General features: G+C 49.6%; 1 protein-coding gene and 1 long non-coding RNA gene across 7 annotated transcripts; one reads left to right on the forward strand and one right to left on the reverse strand.

Moving 5' to 3' along the window:
- Window positions 1-1,875: 1,875 nt before the first annotated feature.
- On the reverse strand, window positions 1,876-13,179 carry LOC100480132 (Fc receptor-like protein 2). Of its 3 annotated transcripts, XM_011237551.3 has the most exons (8): window positions 12,855-13,178; window positions 11,867-11,887; window positions 9,333-9,593; window positions 8,845-9,126; window positions 7,260-7,547; window positions 6,688-6,966; window positions 3,783-4,103; window positions 1,876-2,610 (listed from the first exon to the last, which is right to left on the reverse strand). In XM_011237551.3, the coding sequence occupies exons 1-8, from the start codon at window positions 12,883-12,885 to the stop codon at window positions 2,588-2,590; spliced, it is 1,506 nt and encodes a 501-aa protein (XP_011235853.2). In that variant the 5' UTR covers window positions 12,886-13,178; the 3' UTR covers window positions 1,876-2,587. The 3 variants fall into 3 exon arrangements, with proteins under 3 accessions (XP_011235853.2, XP_019665761.2, XP_034523252.1); XM_019810202.2 differs by having other exon boundaries at window positions 1,876-4,103; window positions 12,855-13,179; XM_034667361.1 differs by lacking the exons at window positions 11,867-11,887; window positions 12,855-13,178 and having other exon boundaries at window positions 1,876-4,103; window positions 8,845-8,996; window positions 9,333-9,498.
- LOC105242161 lies at window positions 12,072-24,230 on the forward strand. 4 transcript variants are annotated; one of them, XR_004627434.1, is made up of 6 exons: window positions 12,072-12,141; window positions 12,264-12,460; window positions 14,960-15,092; window positions 18,387-18,432; window positions 22,933-23,204; window positions 23,449-24,230. It is a non-coding gene; the product is annotated as an uncharacterized LOC105242161 (long non-coding RNA). The 4 variants fall into 4 exon arrangements; XR_004627435.1 differs by having other exon boundaries at window positions 12,139-12,460; window positions 14,960-15,097; XR_004627436.1 differs by having other exon boundaries at window positions 12,139-12,460; window positions 14,960-15,087.
- The last annotated feature ends 715 nt before the right edge of the window (window positions 24,231-24,945 follow it).

Here is a 24,945-nt window from a genome sequence, read left to right on the forward strand (position 1 = left end):
TATTAAGTTAAAAGGTAACAAAGATATTTTAAAAATTCAACATCTATTTCTGATTAAACACTAAATAAAATCCATATTAATTTTGGATAGATGGTAATTTCTTGATGTTATAAGTGCATACATCTTAAATTAAAAGCCAGCATCACGGCTAATGGTGAAACTCACACAGCATAGCAGCTACGTTGGGGAACAAAGCAAGGATGTCTATTATCCTCACGGGTACTTAGCATTGTTCCGGAAAGGCAGCCAGCGCTTTGGGAGAGAAGGAAGCACGCGCTCTACATATAAGCAGAAGGCAGGGGGACCGTCCCACCTGCAGATACGACTGCACACCCAGGGGCCTGAGAAGAGTAAACGACCGTGTTAGCGATGACAAGAGAATTCTGCGCGAGCCAGGTCCACAGCCAGCTGGTAAAACCCAGTAATTCAGGACGTATTAAAATACACGCCTATGGGGCACCTGGGTGGCACGGCGGTTAAGCGTCTGCCTTCGGCTCAGGGCGTGATCCCGGTGTTATGGGATCGAGCCCCACATCGCTCCTCCGCTGTGGGCCTGCTTCTTCCTCCTCCCACTCCCCCTGCTTGTGTTCCCTCTCTCGCTGGCTGTCTCTATCTCTGTCAAATAAATAAAAATAAAATCATGAAAAAAAATTAAAAAAATAAAATACACATCTAGGGGGTGTCTGCAGTCTGTTAAGAGTCCAACTTTTGTTTTCAGCTCAGGTCACAATCTCAGGGTCTTGGAATCGAGCCCCGTGTCTGGCTCCAAGCTCAGTCAGGAGTCTGCTTGAGATTCTGTCCCTCCCTCTCTCTCTATCTCTCTCTCTGCCCCTCCCACGGCTCGTGCTCGCTCTCTCTCTCTCTCAAATAAATAAATATACTTTTAAAAAAAGTAAACATCTAGGAAATATGATGGGATAAAACTTCTATACAATGGGTTCAGTAGTTTAAAAAGTCTAAAAATAAAATTGACAATAGGTAGAACTTAGAAGATAAAAAAAAATTCGATTCTACTGACAGATCTAAACAAAGAATAAATGGTGTGATCCAGCTCGGCGCTGGGAAGGAAGATTACTCGGTTATAAAGCCAAATCCTCCTGAAGGTCACTTGTTATTTTAACACAAACCTAACGCAGTCACAGGTAAAACACCAACACGTGTGTGTGCGCGCGTGCGCGTGTGCGTACGCGTGTGCGTGCGCGTGTGCGCGTACGTGTGTGCGTGTGTGTGTACGCGTGTGTGCATGTGCGCGTGTGCGCGTGTTTTATGTCCAACTTTCTTCTCCCCATATCCATCTAGAGTCAAAACTTAGTTACTAATTTCTAAAAGGAGCCATCTACTCAACGGTTGTTGAGACATGGACATTAGTAAAGTTGAGGGGCCCGAAGCACGCGGTTTCTTCCTTCCCCTCACTCTGAAACCCAGACCCAACCCCAAGCAAGGTACACGGCAGAACCAAGGGTATTTCTGAATCAGGATTCTCCTTCTCGAGAGGGCAGTCTTATGCACACGCACACACGCACACGCATGCATGTCTGTACCATGTCTGTTAACATTGTATTGTCAAATTTAATAAGCAGTATAGCGATATGTAGTTTACAGTACAATAAACTCAAAAGTATGCCATCATTCAGATATATTCATATATTCATAAAATGCCTTAGAAAAATCAGCATATTAACAGCAGTTACTTCCGAATACTAGAATCCTGGCTGATTCTTTTCTTTTTTTGTCCAGTGTGCTTTATATTTGTAATTTAAGAAAGTGTTCAAAAAGAAAAATTTTTTTAAGATTTTATTTATTTATTGGACAGAGATAAAGACAGCCAGCGAGAGAGGGAACACAAGCAGGGGGAGTGGGAGAGGGAGAAGCAGGCTCCCCACTGAGCAGGGAGCCCGATGCAGGGCTCGATCCCAAGGCCCTGGGATCACGCCCTGAGCCGAAGGCAGATGCTTAATGACTGAGCCACCCAGGCGCCCCTAAAAGAAACTTTTTAAAGCTGGTTTCTTTCCAGGACACTTTGAATGGAAATGACGGGTCCCCTGGGTGGCTCAGTTGGTTATGTCTAAATCTTGATTTCAGCCCAGCTCATGATCTCAGGGTCATGAGATCGAGCCCCCCATTGGGCTCCTTGGTCAGCATGGAGTCTGCTTGAGATTCTCTCTCTCTGCCCCCGTCCCTCCCCCCCCACTTTCTCTCTCTTTCTCTAAAATAAATAAATCTTTTTTTTAAAAAAGGAATGGAAATGAAATGCCCACATTTCTAGCAGATGAAGGGCCCATCTCCGTTCATTCCTTGTTTGTTGTGTCCTTGGGAGTGGCCACGTCTCTCAAGGAGACAGCACTGGGATCCCCAAAGATCCTTGGGAAGACACTGGAAAGTCTGGGGACTGGGCCAGGGTGTCACCGAGTCTGGCTCCTCAGGGAGCTGGTGTGGCCCCAGATGCAGGCGGGGTGGAGGCCCTGGTGTAGGAGGCACCTTGCAGTCCTGCTGAGGGGCCTTGAGAGCCACAGGTGAGGGGCTCAGGTCCCTCCAGGACTGGGGGCCACCCAGGCCTGAGAGGCCCAAAGGGAGAAACTGCCAGTCTTCAAGAAAAATGAGGCAAGAACGCTGCAGAGAAAAGTAAAAAGGTGGTAAGGAGGGGATGGTCCAGGAAGGGATTGTCCAGACAAATCAAAGGTCTCAACCAAGAAGTGAGTCCCAGAGTAAGGAAGAAGGCCAGCCCGAGCCCCAGACCCACCCTCCAGGGGAGACCGTCCCAGATCTGCAGTCTGAGTACGCCCAGGACTCCTTCCAGACGGAAGGTCTTCATGAGTGGTGAGTGTGTGATGGGTCCCAGTTCTGTGAGGACGCTGGACCAAGTATTGTCCCACTTCTCGGACAGAAATCATGAGCATCAGAGAAGTTTGCTACTTGTATGGCTGGTGAGTGGGGGAGACAGACCTGAAGCCCCACGCAGTGGACCCAAAATCCTGGATCCCTCCCTGTGTCCAATGCTGATGCCATGTCCCTGAATGAGCCACAGGCCTTCACATGCTCCTGATGCTGGGCGTCGGTCCAGTGGTTCTGAAGCCATCTCTCCATAGGACCCCCCAACGCTGCTCCCCAAGTCCCAGCCTGAGAGATTGGGGTGCTCCACCAGAGTGGGGGGCTGGGGCTGGGCGAGCGGTCCCACTGGCCTCACCTGGACACAAGCTCTGTGCAGGCTTTGCAATCTGTGCCGGCTTTCTTGACTTTAACTCCACCTCAGGGATCTCTGTCCTTGACAGTTTGTGGCCTGGTTTCCTTGATGGACCCAGAGCCTTTCCGACTCCCCTCCCACCTCCCTGGGCCTGTGTCCCGTTGGAATCCCGGGTTGGAAACAGCATGCGGGTCTTCCCCAGCCAGCATGCCTCCAATTCTGGGACTGATGCTGACGAGCAGAGTGTTTCGGGGGAGGCCTCTGGGAAGCTGAGAGGATGGCAGAGCCATACAAGCTGGGTGGCCCGGATCAGAATCACTCAAATCCTGGAACTCTGAGACCTCATAATCATTTCCCTAGTATTACGCCCCAACTTGCAGCCATGAAAACATCAGTGCTCTGCCTTTCCAGGTGCCAGATACGGGCTAATACCAGCACGCACGGAGTCCTTTCCGACCCTGCATAACCTCACGTGAACTCTGGGGCTGTCCTGACCACTCTCCCGTGGCGAACAGTGGGGTGGCCTGGAGGTGGCTGTGGAGAGTGGAGGGACGGTTCTCAGAGCTGGGTGCCCAGTCTGCACCCTGGGCCCTGCCCTCACCTTCACACACCGCACCTGCATCCTCACTGTGATCACAGTCAAAGGCCTCAACCTGCTCACATTCAGCCAGAGCATCTTCGGTGCCCTCGCACAGGGCCACTTGAATAAACACGGACTGGTCCTCCTCCGCCAACGGTGGGTACAGCATGCCAGCAGGGGTGTGCTTGGCCGCTCCGCAGCCCAGCTCCTGGCACACCACGGCCACGTCCTTCATGTCCCAGCCGTCATCACACACGGTGCCCCAGCGGCCATCCTGTTCCACCTCCACCCGCCCTTCGCAGCGGTGAGGACCGTTTGTCAAGCGGATTTTGGGTGGGGGCTCTGCAAACAGGAGGCGTCGGAGCAGATTCAGAAATGTGGGAGGCAAACAGGAGAGGCTGTTTGGTGGGGGTGGAGTGGGGTGGGGTAGAGGGCTTGCTGACATTGGGAATCCATCTCCTAAGGGCAGCCCCCACCTAGAGACCCCTGGGAAGAGCAGCCTCGCATTCTGGAAACAAAGATCTAAGAACAATCTTAGAAAAACTGAGAGAAGGCTGGAACTAGGTCTTCCCTAGAGATGGAGCCTGGGGACTCCTGAGAGCTGCCTCCCACCCTGTTTGTGACCTCACCCATCCCAAGCCCGCTCCTTCTGCAGGGGGACAAACATGCCACAGGGTCAACCTGTGCTCTGCCCGTTTGTTTGTTTGCTTTTCCAAACCGGAGTGATTTGTAAGGAGGCCTTTTCTGGAGCGTCTCCAGCAGGGAAGCAGGATGGAGCCCAGAGCTGTCAGTGCAGCCTCCTTTCTGAGAACAAACATGACGGAGAGACACAACAGAGAGAGGGGAGGCAAAGGACAGGACCCCGAGAGCCGGCCACGCACTAAGCCACGTCCGGTCCCCACTCTCCCACCAGCTACACTTGTTTTTTGTTTTTCTGGTCCAGCTTGCACGGCATTTCTATCCTTTGCAACCGAAGTGCCCCATCTGACACGAGCACCTAGCAAATTGACAGCAGAGCCCCTGCAGAAACAGCAAACCTGGAAGAATTACAGGTAGCATGTGAATGTGATTCTCAGAAACTCATAGACTGAAAAGGCAAAGCGTATGTAAGGCCTCATGGAGACTGACTAGATCACCAACCAGCTTCATTGGATAGAAAAATATCCCAAGCAGAAAATTTACATTTCTTTTCAAATTCCATATAGAGGGGTGCCTGAGTGGCTCGGTCGGTTAAACATCTGACTCTTGGTTTCTGCTCAGGTCATGATCTCGGGGTCATGGGATCGAGCCCCACGTTGGGCTCTGTGCTTAGTGCGGTGTCTGCCTGAGGATTTGCTCTGTCCCTCTGCCTCTCCCCCTGCTCACACTCGCTCTCTCTCTCAAATAAATAAATTAAATAAAGTCAAATTCCATATATAGCATTTACAAAAATCCCGACTGTGTGTTAGGCCATAAAGACATTCTTAGAAATTTCCCCAAAGTAAAAGTCCCGCAGTCCACGTTCTTCAATCAAGTGTAACCACAAGGACAAGGAGAAATCTATAAGAAGCTAATGAAATAAAGGACAAAAGTGAAATCTATTCATAATGAATTATAAGTCTCCAGTTATAAAAGGAATGAAAACCCATAGGCCGCATACTTCAGAAATTAAACAAATGAAAATGTTAGACATTGACACTGATAAGGGGGATGAAAGCAGTACTTATAGGAAACGTGTGTTTTAGATGCTTTTACTACGTGCAAATAAAGATAAAGCCTCAGTAAGCATTTACTTGAGAAGTTAGGGAAGGAGCAACATAAAATAAACGTAAAGCAAAAAGAAGGAAAGATACACTGAAGGTGAGGGAGAAGATGAATTAGAACTAAATGGACTAGAAAACCAAGACCCAAATAGATTTGAGTTATGAAAGTGCAGCCGAGTCTGGAAAAAGCTGTCACACAGACGGTCGTGGGCCGGTCTGATTCGGGAGGAAGTCACGCACCCGGCGGGGCAGGGAGCTGAGAGCTTTATCACGAACGTGGAGGCTGTCTAAACCTGGATGAGAGACCGGCCAACAGGACGTGATGAATTTGAGAATCTAGATAAGATGCCCAACCCTTTGGGTAAAATCACCCAAATTATTTTAACGAAGGATAGAAAAATGGGAAAGACTGATAAGCAAGCAGATCTGACGCTGGGGGTCAAGATCTCGCAGGCTCGGGAGGTCCTTGCGGCCGATTCCAGAGGGGATTCAGGTAGTAGGTGAGTCCAACACCGTTTCAAACGGCTGCGGAGCGCAGCGACCACGCCGCGCTTCTGAAATCCCACCTGTCCCTGACGCCCAAACCAGAAAGTCCCGTGGCTACTGCCCATGGGGATATGGTGACCACGAAGGGCTCGGCAGGAGCCCGATGACTTCCCGGCGGAGGACCCCTATCGTGCACGGCTCCACACTGATGACTTGGAGGGGAAATCGTGTGGCCACCGCAGTGCTTGCTGACCCTACCCCCCAGCTCCACCGGCACCCCGCGGCAGAGCGGTCCTGGGAAAGGTACCGAATCTAAATCCCATTTCCTCGGCCGTAAAATGAGAGTCGTTCTGGAGACTGAGCGACAGAACCCCGCTGAAGGTTTGGATCCCGGAATCTGTTTGTTCGTGGTTTTTCCGCCGTTTCCTGAGTATTGACGAGGCTCGTGGAACTTCTTGCTCACCCCGAGCTGTGTGCGTGCGATGCTCCCCTGGTCCCCTGCTCGCCCCGCCTACCCGCTGCCAGCGCGGCTGGTCCCAGCCAGGGGTGGGTGTGGTGGGGTCGGCGGGGTTAAGGCCCATGCAGAGCAGAGCCCCGAGAGCTGAAGACCAGTTTCCCGATGGCAGGACCATCCCGCAGAAAGGACGCTTGGCATAACCGCAGTTGGTCCTCTAGAAGGAGATATGGACATGTCTCACCTGTGACACTGAGTGGCACCGCCTCGCTGCGCTGGGGCCCCAGGCCATTGTCGGCCTCGCAGGAGTAGTTTCCAGAATGTTCTGCGGTCAGAGACAGGTTGAAGGACGCTCCTCCTCCAGAGGGGGCCGAGATGTTCCCCAGGGTGACATCCTCGTGATAAAACCGGTACAGGATCGGGGGAGAGCCACTCTGGGCCTCACAGCAAAGCTCCATCACGTCCCCCACCACGGCCCGGGTTCCAGGCACCCTGAGGGTGAGGACGGGGCGGGACACTGGAACTGAGAGAGACAGGGGGCCATCAGAGCGTCTCTCCTGCTGGACGGACTTACAGCCCACTCTGTCCTCGTCCGGGTCCTTGCAGGGTCGCTCCAGCCAAGAGGGACACCTCGTGTCCCTTCGTCCCTCTCCTCTAGCTTGTCTGCCACTGCCGCTATCCCCATCCCCGACAAGCCGCTGTGTTCAGCTGGCTTCTTCACCTCCTCACGGCCCGTCCCTCCTCATCCTTGGCACACCCTCACTGCCACAGAGGGAGACTGCTGCAGTGACTGGCCGACGTGAGAGCGCTCCTCACCTGTCACAGTGACGTTCAGGGCCGCGCTGCGGGCCAGGCCGTGGCCGTTGTCCGCCGTGCAGTAGTAGCGGCCCGCGTGGCTCCCCCCGACAGCAAGGATCTCCAGCTCTGCTTTCCGGGAGCGCTGACGCTTGCTGCCCAGACGCTCCCCCGTGTCCTCTCTGTGCCAGGAGAACGTGGTGTCCCCTGTGCCTTCAGCCACGGAGCAGACGAGGACCAGACGCTCCCCTGCCAGCAGCCGGCCCCCCTGGGGCTGGGTCTCCAAGAGGGCTCCAGACACTGGGACACCTGCGTGAACATGAGAGGGCAGGTGAGGGCGGGGCTGGGTCTCCAGGAGCATTCTAGACTCCAGGACACCTGTGTGAGCACGAGAGGGCGGGTGAGGGCAGGGCTGGGTCTCCAGGAGCATTCTAGACTCCAGGATGCCTGCGGGAACACGAGAGGGCAGGTGATGGCCTGGGGTGCAGGTGGCGCCATCTGCTGGGCACAGGGCAGGTGTTGTTGCTGGAAGCCTGGTGTAGGCAGAGTGTTTGGGGGGAGGGAGCACGCTGAGGCCCATGTCAGGGCCACCTGTGACCCCCACACCCTAAACTGCAGCCTCGCTCTTCCTTCACACTCATCAGCCCTTGGTAATGACTGGCCCGCAGTGACCTTGCTCCCTCCTCATCTCTGACGCACCGGGGAGGCCTCATTCATCGCATGTTCCTGGTAGGTCGGTTCTTCTCTCTGGCCCCGCGTTTCCTCGAAGATCGAGTGTGGAGCCGGTGCCAGCTGACAGAGCTCTGGTGATGGTAAAGGGAGAGTGCTGTCCAGCAGCTGTCTCACCGGAGGGTCCAGCTCCTGGCGGCCGTAGTCAGCACTGCTGTCCACCCACAGGGGCTGCGGCTGGGGCTGACGCTGGCGCCAGCGGGCCTGGGGTCCCAGTCCAGCTGGGCCGCTTCCATGCTGGGTTACCCTGGGCAGGGCACTTGGCAGCTCTGTGCTTTGTCTCCTCGTGTGTGAAATGGGGATACTAATGCACCCACATTACAAACCCCATCACAGGACTGCTCCCCAGGCTCTGCGGGCTCCCCCTAGACCTGCTCAGAGCAGGGCCTGTCTTGGTAAACTTCCGGAAGTCCTCCCTGTCCAGGGATTTCTGGGCACCAGAGGGGTCCTTCTGGAACTGAGCACAGCAGCCGGCTTCAGGCCTGGCACTTGGGAAGCACCTTTTCAGGGCTGGGGGCTCTTCCTGCCACTGCTGCTATTGCCGTGGTTCCCCCTGGGTTAGGGATGCTTCCTGGTGGGGGCAGCTCCCTGCACACGGACACTGCGATTATTTATCTCTTGTTCACTGAGCATAACAGATGCTGCTCCAGGGAGAGCTTATGATGGTCATTTCTCAGACTGCGAGAGCAGGGCTCTAGGGAGATGGTACCCCTGTGGCCACCGATAGAGCAGAGCCCAGGGAAGTCCCTGGAGCCCCATACCCGCCAAACCCACCAAACCCGCAGGTACAGGGGAGACACAGCTGATGTCTCCCCAGGAGCCCTGCTCAACTCTGCTGGACCCCGACGCAGCCTGCAGCCCTGCCCCTGGGACTCACTCTGCACGAGCACGTGGGACCGATGACTCTGCTTCGAGACGCTGTGGGAGGCCGTCGCCACCTCACACCAGTAGTATCCCGAGTCCTCCTTCTGTATGGCCGAGATCTGAAACTCTGATGAGCTCCCGTCCGATCTCAGGGTGTGGTTATCCCTGAAGAAGGAGTAGTGGAGCTGCGTCCCTGACCTGTCCCAGGGGAGCCGGGTGTCACAGGACAGGGTCACTGAGCTCCCCTCGGTGGGCTGCAAGGGCCCAACGGTTAGCGTGGGTGCTGGAAACAGCTCTAGAGGGAGAGAGGGAACAGAGCGGATGTCACAGAGTGTGCAGGCCCTGCGGAGAGGAACTCTGTCTTCTCAGCCCCAGGGAGCAGGATTCATAGACCCAGAGCCGGGGACACACAGCCACCTGCCATTGCTCCCTCCCTGGGCAGTGTCCCCTGCCCCACACTCCGGTTCCCCTCTCACTGGCCCTTGAACAGTGAAGCCTCACCTTGGACAGTGAGCCATACAGATCTCGTTTTTTCTGTCCTAAATCTGTAGAACAGCTCGTGGACCTCACAGGAGTAGGACCCGCTGTCACTGGGTCTTGCATTTGAGATGGTGTGGCTCGAGATCCCGTGGTAAGTGGCCAGCAGAGATCCATCCTTGTAGTACATCACTTTCCCTATCATGTCATTGCTGTCCCCGGAGCACCTCACAACCACCTCGTCTCCTTCATACACGTGGCGCGGCATGTCAATGCTCAGCCAGTCTGCAAAAGATGCCAGACACCTGCGGGGCCAGCCCTGCCCCCACCCGGCCCCAGCGCCCTGACTGCCGCTTGCATGGGGGAGGGGTGACGTGCACACACACACACACACACACACACAGCTGTGGGGCACAGACCCCTTGGGACCCTACCGACATCCTGTGTCTTCCATACATCCTGTTAGTGTTATGCCTGTTTAAAAAGTCTCCATGCCATTTCAAATACTGATTTTGAAACAACACTTATATCTCTGTGTCCGCTCAAGGTGACCTCCTGCCCCAGCGACAGCCAGGATCAACTTTCTCTGCGTCTCTCATTCGTTGGAGGCTCAGCCCAGTGGGTGCAATTCAAAGACCTTCCTGTTGTCTTCTTCCTGATGAAACGATCCAGCAGCTGCGACAGTCACCCTGGAGCTAGAGCGTCAGTACCTGGAACCAGCCCTTCCCGAATGCCTGTTCCAGAGGCTTCTGAGAATCCATGCTCGATGGCCCCTATAAGAATGGGTGGGCTCCTCTGCTTGTTCAGGGCCTTGCCTCCCCTGGGAGGACCGTGGTCCCCAGACCTAAGGGCAGCTTGGTGCTTGGATCTGCCCCATCAGGGGAAGGAAACCAATAGGCTGGAGGGGCTGGAAGTTCCGAGCTGGAAGTTTGCACAGAGGAAAGAGAGCCAGCCCTATATGCTATTGACACAGCCCTGCAGCCTGGGGCTTTGGGGGGAAATTTTTTCAGCTGACAATTTGAGCTAGAAATTCAGGTTCAAATATCAATTTAGAATTGTAGTGCCTTGGGCTGAATTGCAAAGATTTTTGGCATTCTGATAAAAAGTCTAATCCCAGGACTGACCTTGGACCCTTCATTCCCCTTCAGTGTGAAGAGAGGCAGAGTTGGACGTGGAGGGACGGGATGGAGAAAGAGGGAGCGCCGGGAGTCTTTGTTTTGTCCATGGCTCTGCCCTGTAGCTGTGAGTTTATGGTAGAGGGAAGGCACGCTAGCTCTCAGGGAACTGCCTGGGAAGGCAGACCACCCTCGCCTGGGCTCGAGGTCCAAGCTCCAAAATGGGATCCAGAAAGAGGGGGGACTTCCGTATTACATGAAACTCTCATCTTTTGATTTTTCTGTTTTTGTATATATTTTGCAATGCTCACAATATCTCCCTCCAGGGATCTCTGTCTACATAACATGTTGGACGTGCATGCTCAGAATTTTTGTTCTTAATAAGTTCAGAGACCACTGCTCCCTCCAGACTGCTCAGCCACTTTGAGAGTCTTACTGATGGACCAGGAGGCAGACATGGCGGTGGGTCAGAAACACTGACAGAAAAAGACACATCTTCAGCCTTCCGGGAGGCCAGAAGTTTTCTTCCTCCACATGGAGATTGGGCACGTAGAGATGAAATCAGTTTGATTAAAGAATGTTTGAGAAAGAAGACTCACGTGACCAAGCTGGTGGTAACGGCAGGGCTAGACATAAGTAAGAACCGACTCTGGGCCTTACCGAGTCTGGAGCCGGGATCTGGCTGGGAGGTACTTGGGAGTGTGACCTTAACTCTGACGTTTGACTTACAGACCCACTCCCCAGAACGAGGCACAACTGCACACGCGCACATCTCACCGGATCCTACGGGGCTCACCCAGACGACAGTCTCACTTAAAATCCCAGCAAAAGTGATACAGTTTGTATCATCAGGTATAAACCTATCAGCTATGCAAGGCTGCCCTCCTCTCCCCCCTTGTAGGAGGGTGAATACTTCCTTGAAGGAGGAGTTAAAGGGAAAATGTAACTTTCCAGTCTGATAAGACAAGTTAGGTGGCTCGTTTGCAGGCCAAGGAAACGTTCAGGGGACAGCCCTGTTTTAGGCACGGCGTCTCCCCAGTATCCAGTTGTCTCTCTGTGGTAAACGTGTTTCCCATCGTGGCCTCTGGTGCTGCTGGGGGTCCGGAGCCAGGAGAATGTGGAGACTATGTACTCAACAGTAACTACGTATGGTTTGCTTTCCCTTCCTGGGTAACTTCTTTCTGGTCCGAGGGCTCAGCAGCAAGGAGGAAAGAATTCATTGCCCGGACAGGTTGGGGGGTTCAGCCCATCAGGCAGGCAGGTAGCAGCGCAGAGATGAAGGGACACCAGGGCTCTCCTGCCCGGTGGGGACAGCCTCCCGCTCGCCCCACCCCAGTCTTGGCCCCGGTCCCCGCAGCCCAGCTGAGGGGCCGGACAGGAGGCCCCTGCCTCGCCTGCAGAGTGAGTGCGCCCCAGAGACGGAAGAGGACAAAGGTAACTCACCAGACTGGGCATCCACCGCACCTGCAAGGGAAGAGGCAGAGATCACCACCCGGCCAGGGGCTGCATGCGTCCCAAAACCATAACCTCCATGCCCCCCCACTGGTCTCTCTGCCCCCTCCCTCTCCGTGTCTTCTTCCTTCTACCCCCCACTTCTCGTCCCTTCCGTCCTCCTCCCCTCATCCCTTCTATTCCTTTCTCCCTCCAGCGCGGCTTGCTTCCTCTTTCCCTCACCCACAAACGACTGCCCATAGAATCAAGTGCTCAAGACCCAAGCGGTTCGTAACTTTGTCCTTTCCTGTTACGGAGCCGCGTGTCACGTGGGCAGATTCTCAAGTGTCGTGCTGTCCTTTCTCCTCTCACACCTTCTTTTGTTAAGACTGACTCTTGTTTGAGACAGGTCACCCGCCTGCTGGCAACGCAGGAGCCAGGAAGGCCGGGAGGAAACGAGATGTCTGCTCGCATCTCGTGCAGCTGTTCTGCCTCCTTCCCTATTCGCGATCCAGCACCGTGTTCGCGTCCGTGCACGAGGTCGGATTTATCAGCAGGCGCTGCGGTCTCATCTACAGTTGACGGGACTTGAAGCCACTCCAAAGTGTAAGTCGAGGAAAGAAAGACAACGGGCCCAGACGTGGTGGCTTGGTGTGGGAGTGGGGCTGGGACAGAGCAGGATTTCAGTGGGCTGGAGCTAGGATTTACCCTAATAGGACATTCCTTTGATGTCCTTTTAAGAAGCGTTCTGATTTTCCAAGAGATAAAGCAGAAGTGGATGTTTTAAAGAGAGCGAAGGGCATCAGTATTCGCAGAAGAGATGCGTAGTCCTCTGTTTTCCCGGGAACCCGCTCTGCTCAGTGCTGATCCTCATGATGCCTGCTGGTCCTGAGTTAGAAGCTGGGGCCCATCCCTACTCACCCCCTCGGAGAGATGTGTGCTCACGAGCAGGCCCTGGGATGCCTGCTCCACCCGAGTCCTGCTCCAGAATCCTACTCACCGAGGACCAGAAGCAGTGACCACAGCAGCATGAGACTGGAGGTGGCGCGTTACCCCCACGACAGTAAGGGGCAGCTCAGGGGCAGCTCAGGTCCTAGAGCAGAGTCTATCCCCATGGACAGTGAGGTCCGGCTCTGGCACTGTGGCTGAGCAGGGATTTTATAGAAAAATGAAAAAGGAAGTAGGAAAGCTCTCTGTGTGGCAATCCGCTTTGTCCCCACTCTTCACCCCACAGGTGCCGAGAATACAAATGTCCTTCTTCCCAGAGCTTCTCCGATGAGTGTGTATTGATCGGAAATGCTCCTTAAAATGTGAGGTGTCTTCACCCTACAGCTAGGGTCCCCCTAGGGAAGCTTGCTTTCTTTCTCAGTGGGGGGGGGAAGGGTCACACCAGCATCGGAAGTTCCTCTTTCCAGCAAAAATCTTTCTCTCTCCATGTTGGAACCTGCCCATGTTCACCTAATGCTGTCAGTGGAATAAGATTAAGAAGATACTTAGGTCAGACGACTCAGAACACTTGGATCATCTCCAGTCAGCCAACTAGGGAGCAATACTGGGAAAAAAATAAACGAGACAAACAAACACCTTGCTAGCAATTTCATATCCAACTTCCAACGGTAGCTCTTTTGAACCTGGCCATAGACCTTCTTGACGCCTTTTCCCTAAGTCAGTCTGCTCCAGGAACATAGAGCGTCCACAGGGCTTGGAGTAAGCCAGAGCTTATCTAGGCTGGCAGGTGCAAACCTGTCTCTGATGACTTGTGTTTGGGGTCTACGGGGAGTGGGAAGCTGGAGGGGGCAGCATCTGAGGCTCAGACTCCAGGCTGCCTCGTTGACTGTATGGGAGGATGGAGCATACCAAAGAAGTCATACCCACGTGCATCCGTATGCCTTCTATCTTGCCACCTCTTTGATGCTTCACCCTCTAGAATTGTGGGCAAGTACAGGCTCGGGGTAAGCTTTTAATCAGCGGGAAAAAGAGAGGAAAGTGGTTAAGTCAAAGCAATGTCCGAGAAGGAACAAGATTGTGTGACAAAGATGAGGGTGAACAGCAGGATCAGAGGCAGGGAAGAAATGATGCCACTGGAACCTTCCAACCATGAACCAAGGATTTAACAGTAAGTCCTGACAGCTAAGCAAGAAACAGGTGACAGATTGGATGGCTCCTCCTTATTACGTGCTCCTTGGGATTTTGCCGTAATGTATAGACATTTTATCCCCCTCCCTGCCCAGACACAAAAACACCCAAAGGTAAGGGTTTTTCAGATAAATTGGGAGATTCAAAACTTTCAGAAAAGATCCAGGAACATCAGATTAAGAGTCACTAGCCCACCAATGGACAGCACAAAGGGCGACAATGTAGAGATGAACAATTATATGTTTTCAAAGGACAGATTCCTGAAAAATAGAATTTTTTTAAAAGCTTTTAATAGAGCTTTCGCTTTTATCGAGAACTTTCCTGATAAAAGCTAGCTCTTCTCTTGATTGATTACATGACAATTTTAAGCCATGAGAGGAAATCTGGTGTGCTCCTGCCAGTTTATTATCTGAACAAGAGGACGTAGGCTGTCTTAGGATTTCGGAGCAGTCTCCTCTTATCCGAGCATCCATGCCTCCCTTCTGGAGACGACACCCAGCTGGGGAAAGGGGGATTTCCTGCAGAGAGGGATTCTTGCAGTGTTCTTCAGCTCCATGTTTCTCCTTTTTTTCTGTAGATGTCTGGTCCCTCTCAGTTTGGGGCTTTCCAGGTTGGGCGAGCAAAACCTCACCCAAGCCCAGGAGAATGGGCGGATGTTGGGGGTAGGGACTGACATATCCTCAGAACAACCACGACCTGCAGACCAGGAGAGCTCATCCCTGTAGCCTTTGGCAAAAGGGGTTAGACAGACAACAGTCACTGAGGCAGGCGTCTGCTAGCCTTGTGTCTTATGGCACCATCATACCTGGAGGCTCACGAGAACCAGGAGAAGGGGAACTCATGAAACTGTAGCCACACAAGGGGGTGAAGGTTCTGAGATTAGCATAGGCGGGACTCCTCAATCTCTTAAATCTTGCAGCCCTTCCAGAAATTTTGTGATCTTTTACCTTCTTGCCTCCATGTCCCCAGGATGGAGGAGATTGCCATGAGAATGGGAAGAGCCATGAAGGCAAGGGGTCACTTCCCTTCACAGTAGGCCTTGTTTGGAGGTCTCTCATGCCCGCTCGAGCAGAAGGACCCTGAAGCTTCAGGAGCAGGTCCAGTTAAGTATGAAATAACCCCCCTCTCAGGCTCTTGGGGACTTTGGGAGGAAGTCTGTGGGTGGCGGACTTCCTCTCTGATGTGTCGGTCCCACTGGTGCCTCCCCGACAATGCTCTCCTGCCCTCTACTAACCCAGGTCACTGATGCTGACATAGAAAGATTTTCAAAATCCTCTTTTCTCTTGTTTCCTTTGGTGGGGGGATGGTGTTGGTGTTTCAAAATCTAGTACAGCCTGTGAAGGGTCAGCCTGGAGTCTGGTGCATAGGCCAGTAGGTGGTGGCCGCAAGGAGCACCTTCTCCTGGCTGTATTCTAGGTCAGGCCATTAGCCTAAAGTGAGTACGGGGAGAGCCAGGGTATGGTCAGTGACTGTGACAGGGTCCCATTTATTTATTTATTTATTTATTTATTTATTTATTTATTATTTTTTCTTATAATAATTTTTTTTATTATATTATGTTAGTCACCATGCAGTACACCCCGTTTCTGATGTAAAGTTCCATGATTCATTAGTTGCGTATAACACCTAGTGCACCATGCAATACATGCCCTCCTTATTACCCATCACTGGCCTATCCCATTCCCCCACCCACCTCCCCTCTGAAGCCCTCAGTTTGTTTCTCAGAGTCCATAGTCTCTCATGCTTCATTCCCCCTTCTAATTACACCTTTCATTATCCCTTTCTTCTCCTACTGATCTTCCTAGTTCTTATGTTCCATAGATGAGAGAAATCATATGATAATTGTCTTTCTCTGCTTGACTTATTTCACTTAGCATTATCTCCTCCAGTGCCGTCCATGTTGCAGCAAATGTTGAGAATTCGTTCTTTCTGATAGCTGAGTAATATTCCATTGTATATATGGACCACAGCTTCTTAATCCAGTCATCTGTTGAAGGGCATCTCGGCTCCTTCCATGATTTGGCTATTGTGGACAATGCAGCTATGAACATTGGGGTGCATATGGCCCTTCTCTTTACTACGTCTGTATCTTTGGGGTAAACACCCAGTAGTGCAATGGCTGGGTCATAGGGTAGTTCAATTTTTAACTTTTTAAGGGACCTCCACACTGTTTTCCAGAGTGGCTGTACCAACTTGCATTCCCACCAACAATGTAGGAGGGATCCCCTTTCTCCACATCCTCTCCAACAATTGTTGTTTCTTGCCTTGTCTATCTTTGCCATTCTAACTGGCGTAAGGTGGTATCTCAGTGTGGTTTTGATTTGAATTTCCCTGATGGCTAATGATTTTGAACATTTTTTCATGTGTCTGTTAGCCATTTGTATGTCTTCATTGGAAAAGTGTCTGTTCATATCTTCTGCCCATTTTTTGATTTGTTTATTTATTTCTCAAGTATTGAGTTTGAGAAGTTCTTTGTAGATCTTGGATACCAGTCTTTTATCTGTTGCATCATTTGCCAATATATTCTCCCATTCCGTGGGCTGCCTCTTAGTGTTTTTGACTGTTTCCCTGGCTGTGCAGAAGCTTTTTATCTTGATGAAGTCCCATATGTTCATTTTATCTTTTGTTTCTCTTGCCTTTGGAGACGTGTCATGAAAAAGGTTGCTCTGGCCGATGTCGTAGAGGTTGCTGCCTATGTTCTCCTCTAGGATTTTGATGGATTCCTGTCTCACATTGAGGTCTTTCATCCATTTAGAGTTTATCTTTGGTGTATGGTGTGAGAGAGTGGTCAAGTTTCATTCTTTTGCATGTAGCTGACCAATTTTCCCAGCACCATTTATTGAAGAATAACATCTTAAACCCTCAAAGGTCTGATGCCACGGGCGTTCCTGTCTCTCCAGGACTGAGATGATTAGGAAGGGCTACAGGTACAAGCAGAAAAGCTCTGTTTCAGGCTGCAGAAGCAGGTGTCAGGCAGATATTGCCCAGGAAGATGAGGCCGTTTTGGAACGTGGGGTACTGAAGCCCCTCTCCAAAGAGCAGAGATGCCCAAGGCAGAGCTGAAGAATCTAAGCAGATGTCCATGGCCATTGTCTGCTACCAAGGAGGAAAAGGGGCTCCTGTCAGCAAGTTCAGCTGCCTGGGAAACCACCCTGTAGTTCTAAACCTAGCCCACCATCTGTATGAGGAAGTCCCCAGCGCAGTGTTTCACCACACCAATCCAGGCCCCCGCAAAACAAAACACAAGGTCACCTCGGACAGCACATGGGAGAGTTGCTTCCCCTGGACGGGCAAGCCACGGGCAAAGGTGGTAGCAGAAAGTCCAGGAAGCTTTGAGCTGTGGCATTGAAAACGTGGTTCCTACCATTTTCCATGATCCCGGTCATGAATCTGAGCAGACTCCATTCCACGGCCTGGGTCTGAGGTCTCGGGGGATTGAAGACCAAGGCGACCCCGACGTCGCCTGCACTGTGGTGCGCCTAGAGCCCTGTGAAGTGATTGTCAAAGTAAAAGGTGGCTGACAATGCCCAGAGGGCACAGTCTGACCAGAGAGTGGAGTGGATGAGTCTCTCTGAGCTTGGTTCTTTTAGATGCCAAGTATAGATACCGTGAGATCACACAGTATTGGTCTTTTCTCTGTCTGACTGACTTTGCTTAGTATCCTGCTCTCAAGGTCCATCCAGGTGGCTGAAAAGAGCAGACGTTCTTGTTTTATTGATTCGTTCGTTTGTTGTCTGTTGCATGTTTGTACACACACGTCTTCATCCACGCGAGCTTCCACGCACTGGACGCTGGCCGTGCCTTGCCTACTGCGACTAATGCCACGGTAACATGGGGTGCAGACATCTTCTCCAGTCCGTGTGTTCCTTTCCTCTCGATATATTCCCAGGACTGGAATTGCTGGATCATGGGGTGGTTCTATTTTTCATATTTTGAGGATCCTCTCTACTGCCTTCCCCAGTCAGTCTCCAGCAGCGCTAACGTCTTTCGTTACTGCGGGGCATGCCAAACTCAGCGCGCGGGCATTGGTGCCATCGTAGAGCTTTCTCAGAGGTCACTAGTTGTCACGCATTTATTTGACTGACTTGCGGGTGTGTGTCTGTATGTATGTGGCTGTATGCAATTTGATCACGTGTGCGACTTCCTGTAAGTATCGCAACAGTCAAGGCACTTAACTGTCCGCTTGCGCTGTCCAGCTGCTCCGCACCCTTCCCTAGTGCCGAGCAGCCATTCACCTGGTCTCTACCTGTAAAACGATGTCATCGCACAAGTGTTTTACGAACGGAATTATGTAGGATGTACCCTTTTGGGGCTGGCGTTTTTTTGCTCAGCACAACTCCTTGAGGATCATCTGAGTCTTTGCCTGCATCAATCGTTTGTTCCTCTTTTTTCACAGAATGCAACGCACTTTGCTGAACCATTCAATTGTGGAGGACGTTTGGGTAGGTTTCAAGTTTGGGCTATTATGAATAAAGCTGCTGTAAGCATTTATGTACAAGTTTCTGCTTAAAAATAACTATTCATTTCTCTGCGCATAAGTGCTGGGTTATATGGTAAGTCCATTTTTGATATACCTTTTTTAAATCTGCCCAATTATTCTCTGGTGTGGACGCGCAGTTTCACGACCCCGGCAGTGTCCACATGACCTTGCCCTCCACACCATCAGCACCACCGAGTGCCAGACTTTGTCTTCCCTTTCAGCACCTCTGGCTGGTGTGTAGTGACAGCTCTGGTTTATGTTGGTTTTTCTCTAGTAGCTGTGTCGCACTATCCTCTTGTGCTTCCTTGCCATGTTATGTCCTCTCTGATGAACGTCTTCCATCTGTTTCGTAGTGGGACTTCAGTTTTTCTACTGGCTAATTTTGATGTCTTTAAAACATGGCCTAGACACCGGTACTTTGTTGGCTCCATGGTTTAAAAATATTTTCTCCCAGCCCATAGCTTCGATGTTCATCCTCTTAACAGGAGCCTTTGCAAAGCAAGTTTTAAATTTTTATGAGGCCTGATTTACCAATTTTCCTTTTCATGAATTGTGGTTTTAGTGTTAAATCTAATAAATCTTTGCTTATTTGGAGGTCCTGAAGATATTATCCTTCTTTTTTTCCCTAAAAGTTCTATAGCTATACCTTTGATATTTAAGCCCATGATTCACCTTGAGTGGTTTCTGTATAAGGCATGTGACTTAGGTTGAGAGTTCTGTTTGTATGTTTGGTTTTGCCTATGAATATTCAGTGCTCCAATACCATTTGTTTAAAAGACTACTTCTCCCCATTGGCTTGTTTTTGCCCCTTTATCAAATTTTAACAGGACACATTTGTGTGGTCCTATTTCTGGGTTCTTTCTTCATTCCACTGGTCTTTGTGTCTGTCCCTCTGACGATGCGCCCCAGTCTTGCTTCCTAGACCTACTCAGTAACTCTTAACATTGAGAAGAGTCATTGCTGCCACTCTACTCTTTTCCAAAACTCTTTTCGCCTATTCTAGACCATTTCTCTTTCCATACACATTTAGGGTACATTTGTGTATGTCTATAGAAAACTTGTTGAGATTCTGATAACAATTTTGTTAAACCTACAGCTCAGTGTAGGAAGAATTGAAATGTGTATTGCACTGAACCTTCTAATCCGCAAACACAGTACGTCTCTTCAAGTTTGGGGGCCTTTGACTGCTTTCATTTGCATTTCTTAACTTTGAGCACACAGATGGTGCACATAATCTTGTTGGATTACTGGCCAAGTCTTTCATTTTTCTTTGAAGAAATGGTAAATAGTGTGTGCTTTATTTTTATTTCCACTTGTTTGCTGTCAGAAAACAGAAATACGGTTGATTTTTGTGTCAGTCTTGAATCCCTTGGCTCGATAGAGCTCACTTTTTAGTTCTAGGAAGGGCTTTTGTTTGTTTTTGGCAGATTCTTGGGGGCTTCCTGTGTAGACAGTCATGCCATCTACAGATAGAGGCAGTTCTATTTCTTCTTTTCTAATCCGTATGCCTTTTTATTGCTCTTGCCTTATTGTAGTGGTTAGAACATCCTGTCTTATGGAATGAGAGTGGTGAGAACAGGTATCATTGTCTTTCTTCTATTCTTAGGGAAGAACTACTTGGTTTTTCACCTTAAGTATGATGTGAGCTGTAGAGTTTCAGTAGACGCTCTTTATGAGGATGGGTCTACTATGTGTTTTGGTTTCCCCTTGTTCGAAATATTTTTTGTTTTTGTTTTCCAGTTTATTCATTTTTTATTTAGATGCAATTAGCCAACATGTAGCACATCATTAGTTTTTGATATAATGTTCAGTGATTCATTAGTTGCATATAACACCCAGTGCTCATCTCATCACCTGCCCTCCTTAATGCCCATCACCCAGTTGCCCCATCCCCCCACCCACCTCTCTATCTGCAGCCCTCAGTTTGTTTCCCAGCATCAAGAGTCTCTCATGGTTTGTTTCCCTGTCTGATTTCTTCCCATTTAGTTTTCCCTCCCTTCCCTATGATCCTCTGCACTATTCCTTATGTTCCACATATGACTGAAACCATATGACAATTATCATCCTCTGATTGACTTACTTCTCTTCGCATAATACCCCCCAGTTCCATCCATGTTGATGCAAAATGTAGACATTCATCCTTTCTGATGGCTGAGTAATATCCCATTGTATATATGAACCACATCTTCTTTATCCATTCATCTGTGGAAAGACATCTCGACTCCTTCCACAGTTCAGCTATTGTGGACATTGCTGCTATGAACATTGAGGTGCAGGTGCCCCTTCGTTTCACTACATCTGTATCTTAGGGGTAAATACCCAGTAGTGCAGTTGCTGGGTCATAGGGTAGCTCTATTTTCAACATCTTGAGGAATCTCCATACTGTTTCCCAGAGTGGCCGCACCAGATTGCATTCCCACCGACAGTGTAAGAGTCTTCCCCTTTCTCCACATCCTCGCCAACATTTGTTGTTTCTGTCTTGTTAATTTTAGCCATTCTGACTGGTATAAGGAGGTATCTCATTGTGGTTTTGATTTGTATTTCCCTGATGGCAAGTGATGTGGAGCATTTCTTCATGTGCCTGTGGCCATCTGGATGTCTTCCTCAGGGAAATGTCTCTTCATGTCTTCTGCCCATTTCTTGACTGAATTATTTGTTTTTTGGATGTTGAATTTGAGTTCTTTTTAGCTCTTGGATACCAGCCCTTTATCTGGTATGTCTTTTGCAAATATCATCTCATATTTCATAGTTTGCCTTTTAGTTTTGTTGACTGTTTCCTTTGCTGTGCAGAAGTTTTTATCTTGATGAGGTCCCAACAGTTCATTTTTGCTTTTGTTCCCCTTGCCTTTGGAGATGTGTCCAGCAAGAAGTTGCTGTGGCTGAGGTTGAAAAGGTTGCTCTCTGTGCTCTTCTCTAGGATTTTGATGGATTCCTGTCTCACATTGAGGTGTTTCATGCATTTTGAGTTTATCTTTGTGTATGGTGTAAAAGGATGGTCCGGTTTCATTCTTCTGCCTGTGGCTGTCCAATTTTCCCAGCACCACTTATTGAAGAAACTGTCTTTTTTCCCATTGGATATTCTTTCCTGCTTTGTTGAAGATTAGTAAACCGTAGAGTTGAGGGTCCATTTCTGGGTTCTCTATTCTGTTCCATTGATCTATATGTCTGTTTTTGTGCCAGTACCATGCTGTCTTGACGATCACAGCTTTGTAATCTGGTGTGAAGTCAGGTGTTGCGATGCCCCCGGATGAGCATCTTTTTCATCATTCTTTTTCAACATTCCTCTGGTGATTCAGGGTCCTTTCTGGTTCCATTCAAATGTTAGGATTGTTTGTTCCAGCTCTGTGAAAAATATCAATGATATTTTGATAGGGATTGCATTGAATGTGTAGATTTTATTGTTTCTTTCTGAAATTAATTTCTAGTTTTATTCCATTATGGTTGGAGAGCATATTCTGTGTGATTTCAGCTATTTTATTCTTTTTTTAATTAAAATTTTTTTTATTATAACAATATTTTTTATTATATTATGTTAGTCACATACAGTATATCCCTGGTTTTTGATGTAAAATTCCATGATTCATTAGTTGCGTATAACACCCAGTGCACCATGCAATACATGCCCTCCTTACTACCCATCACCAGCCTATCCCATTCCCCCACCCCCTCCCCTCTGAAGCCCTCAGTTTGTTTCTCAGAGTCCATAGATGGACTATCAGCTATTTTAATCTTGTTAAGTTTTGATTCATCACCCAGGAAAGAGTCTGGATATAGTCTGTCACGGTGAATGTTCCATGTGCAATTGGAAAGATGGTGCAGGCTGCTGTAAGTGGAGGGTCCTGGGAACGTCACTGCGTCCATTGCTTGGTGGTGTTGTCCAGTGGTTCCGTATCCACCTTTGCTCCCTCAGTTGCTGAGAGTGGGGTGCTGGAGTCTCCAACTAGTGTTGTAGATTGGCTCCCAAGGATTTCATTTTTTTTTCTCAGCGTTATGATTCTCATGGTTTTAAAATACACTTCCAGATACCGTGCAGCTTGTACCCTTTAGTGTTCTTTCAAAATTTCTCTGGCCGTCCTTATCTCTTTAGGCTTATTTGCTCATGTGAACTTTAGAATGAGCTTATCTAGGAAAAAGACAAAAAAATGAATTCTGTATTTTTATCAAAATTACATCAAACTTACAGACACATAAATAATTAACAACTACATAAATAGCATTCATGAAAACTAAATATATAAATAACATTTACAAAGTGCTGAGAGTCTGAGAATAGGGTTTGAATGGCAGTGTTATTTAAATCTTGTGTGGTGTTACTCATTAGAGTTTGAAAATGTCTTTATGTAAGTTCTGCAATGTTTTGCTGGGCTTACTGTGAGGTACCTCGTCCTTACTTTTTTTTTCTATTTACCAATGGGATCTTTATTCTATGTTGTTACTAATGGTTGGCTTTAACCGTTTTAAGGCTCTTGGTTCCTGTTGTGAAGAGGCTTATTGGAAACGCAGTACAAGCACGTGTTATCCTGCTCTGAGCAGATGCCCAGTCAGCTGGACATTACTGAAACTCTCAAAACTCCCCCGAGCGACTCTCCATGTTCCATTAAAGTAGAAGTCCAGGTGTGAGCATGGCTGCAAGGCTCTGGCTATGCCTCCTGGCTCCCAGACACACTTTCTGGCCTCCTCTTCCGTCGTTTCCCGGCATGCCACCCATCACCGCAGCCGTCTTGGCATTCCTAGGTAATGCTCGGCACTCCCCTGCATCGGGGCCTTTGCACTGGCTGTTCCTTCTGTTTCGATTTCCTCCCCAGCTATCAGCGTGGTCCTTCTCTTCATCTGCTCCCATGTCACCTTATCAGTGAGGCCTTGCCTGGCTCGCTCATCCAGCAGAGCAGCTCTTTCCTCATCACCTTCACCTTCTTTGTAAAACATTTATCAATACATGAAACGCCACGTATTTTATTTATCTTGTCTCTCCCCCCAGAATGTAAGCTCTGTGAGGCCAAAAACTTCATCGTGTGTTTCCTACGACATCATCCATGTCCGATGGTGCCTGCTCCACAGATGACCTCAGTGAGTGTTCGTGGGAAGAATGAGTAGTGTCCCTCACTTCACTGGCTTGGAAAGGGATGACGTGCAGTGTCTGTCGAACTCCACGCTGCCTCAGATGGCCCCACATGGGCTGGGGTGGTCTGTGCCTTGAAAGGAGAAGAGAGGACAGTACCTATGAACGGGCAGCAGAGGACAGTGTGGCACATGCAGAGGGCATCGGACTAGATCTCCGGCTATCAGGAAGCACTGGCAAAACCACTTCCTTTACTCTCCCCCACAGGAAGCCGATGTCTGGGTCCAGAACCAGCACCCAACTTCTGCATTTCTGAGGGAAGCTGCCATAGCTTCCCAGAAGGGAAAGGATGTTCCTGAGCCAAGGGAGGCTGTGCATGATGGGGGAAGCCCAGGGGCCCTGCAGCCCCTCTACTTCTTCCGTCTTTACTAGAATGGAAAGTGGTCCTGGTGGTCTTTGAGCCAGGCTTGCTGTTGGGTCAGAGTTGACAAACTTCCTCTCAGGCTGTCCTCCGGGGACAGAAACCACAGACCATTAACACTACTCCCCCTCATGGACAAATGCTGGTTAAGATTCCTCACTTAGGGGCGCCTGGGTGGCACAGCGGTTAAGCGTCTGCCTTCGGCTCAGGGCGTGATCCCGGCGTTATGGGTTCGAGCCACATCAGGCTCCTCTGCTGTGAGCCTGCTTCTTCCTCTCCCACTCCCCCCTGCTTGTGTTCCCTCTCTCGCTGGCTGTCTCTATCTCTGTCAAATAAATAAATAAAATCTTTAAAAAAAAAAAAAGATTCCTCACTTAAACCATCTTAGCTACCTCTAAACTTCATTCAACTGCAAATCAAAATATGCAAAATGGATCAAGCCAAGTGGTGATTGCAAAAGAAAGTTCATTATTGGGGTATTAATTATGCTGAAAACAATCAAATCACCCAATTTTAGGGGAGTGGTTAGGTTGATTATTGTATTTTCACAAAAGGGAATAGTGTGTAGTTTCGTATGAAGTAAATACATATTTTTTGATGTAGAGAGAGATACATGATAGGTAGCTAAGTAAACAAAAGGGTATTATAGGGGATTATGGGTGGCTTAGTTGGTTAAGCAACTGACTGCAGCTCTGGTCATGATCTCAGAGCCCTGGGATGAAGCCCTGCATCATTGGGCTCCCTGCTCAGCGGGGAGTCTGCTTGTCCCTCTTCCTCTGCCCTGTCCCCACTCATGCTCTCTTTCTCTCTCAAATAAAATCTTTATAAAAGAGAGATTATAAAATAGTGTTATGGTAGGATCCTATTATATGTTTACGAAGAAATTACAATTTATTTATTTATTATTATTTTTTAAAGATTTTATTTATTTATTTGACAGAGAGAAAGAGCACAAGCAGGGGAAATGGCAGGCAGAGGGAGAAGCAGGCTCCCGG

The sequence above is a fragment of the Ailuropoda melanoleuca genome, chromosome 8 (assembly GCF_002007445.2).
Source record: "Ailuropoda melanoleuca isolate Jingjing chromosome 8, ASM200744v2, whole genome shotgun sequence".
NCBI lineage: Eukaryota > Metazoa > Chordata > Mammalia > Carnivora > Ursidae > Ailuropoda > Ailuropoda melanoleuca.

Coding starts and splice junctions, on each gene's coding strand:
- LOC100480132 (XM_019810202.2), bottom strand. CDS start 12,885: ATGCTGCTGTGGTCACTGCTTCTGGTCCTCG. Junction 9,594..11,866: donor TGCGGTGGATGCCCAGTCTG/GTGAGTTACCTT, acceptor CATCTTTTGCAG/ACTGGCTGAGCATTGACATG. Junction 7,548..8,844: donor GTCCCACGTGCTCGTGCAGA/GTGAGTCCCAGG, acceptor ATGTTCACGCAG/GTGTCCCAGTGTCTGGAGCC.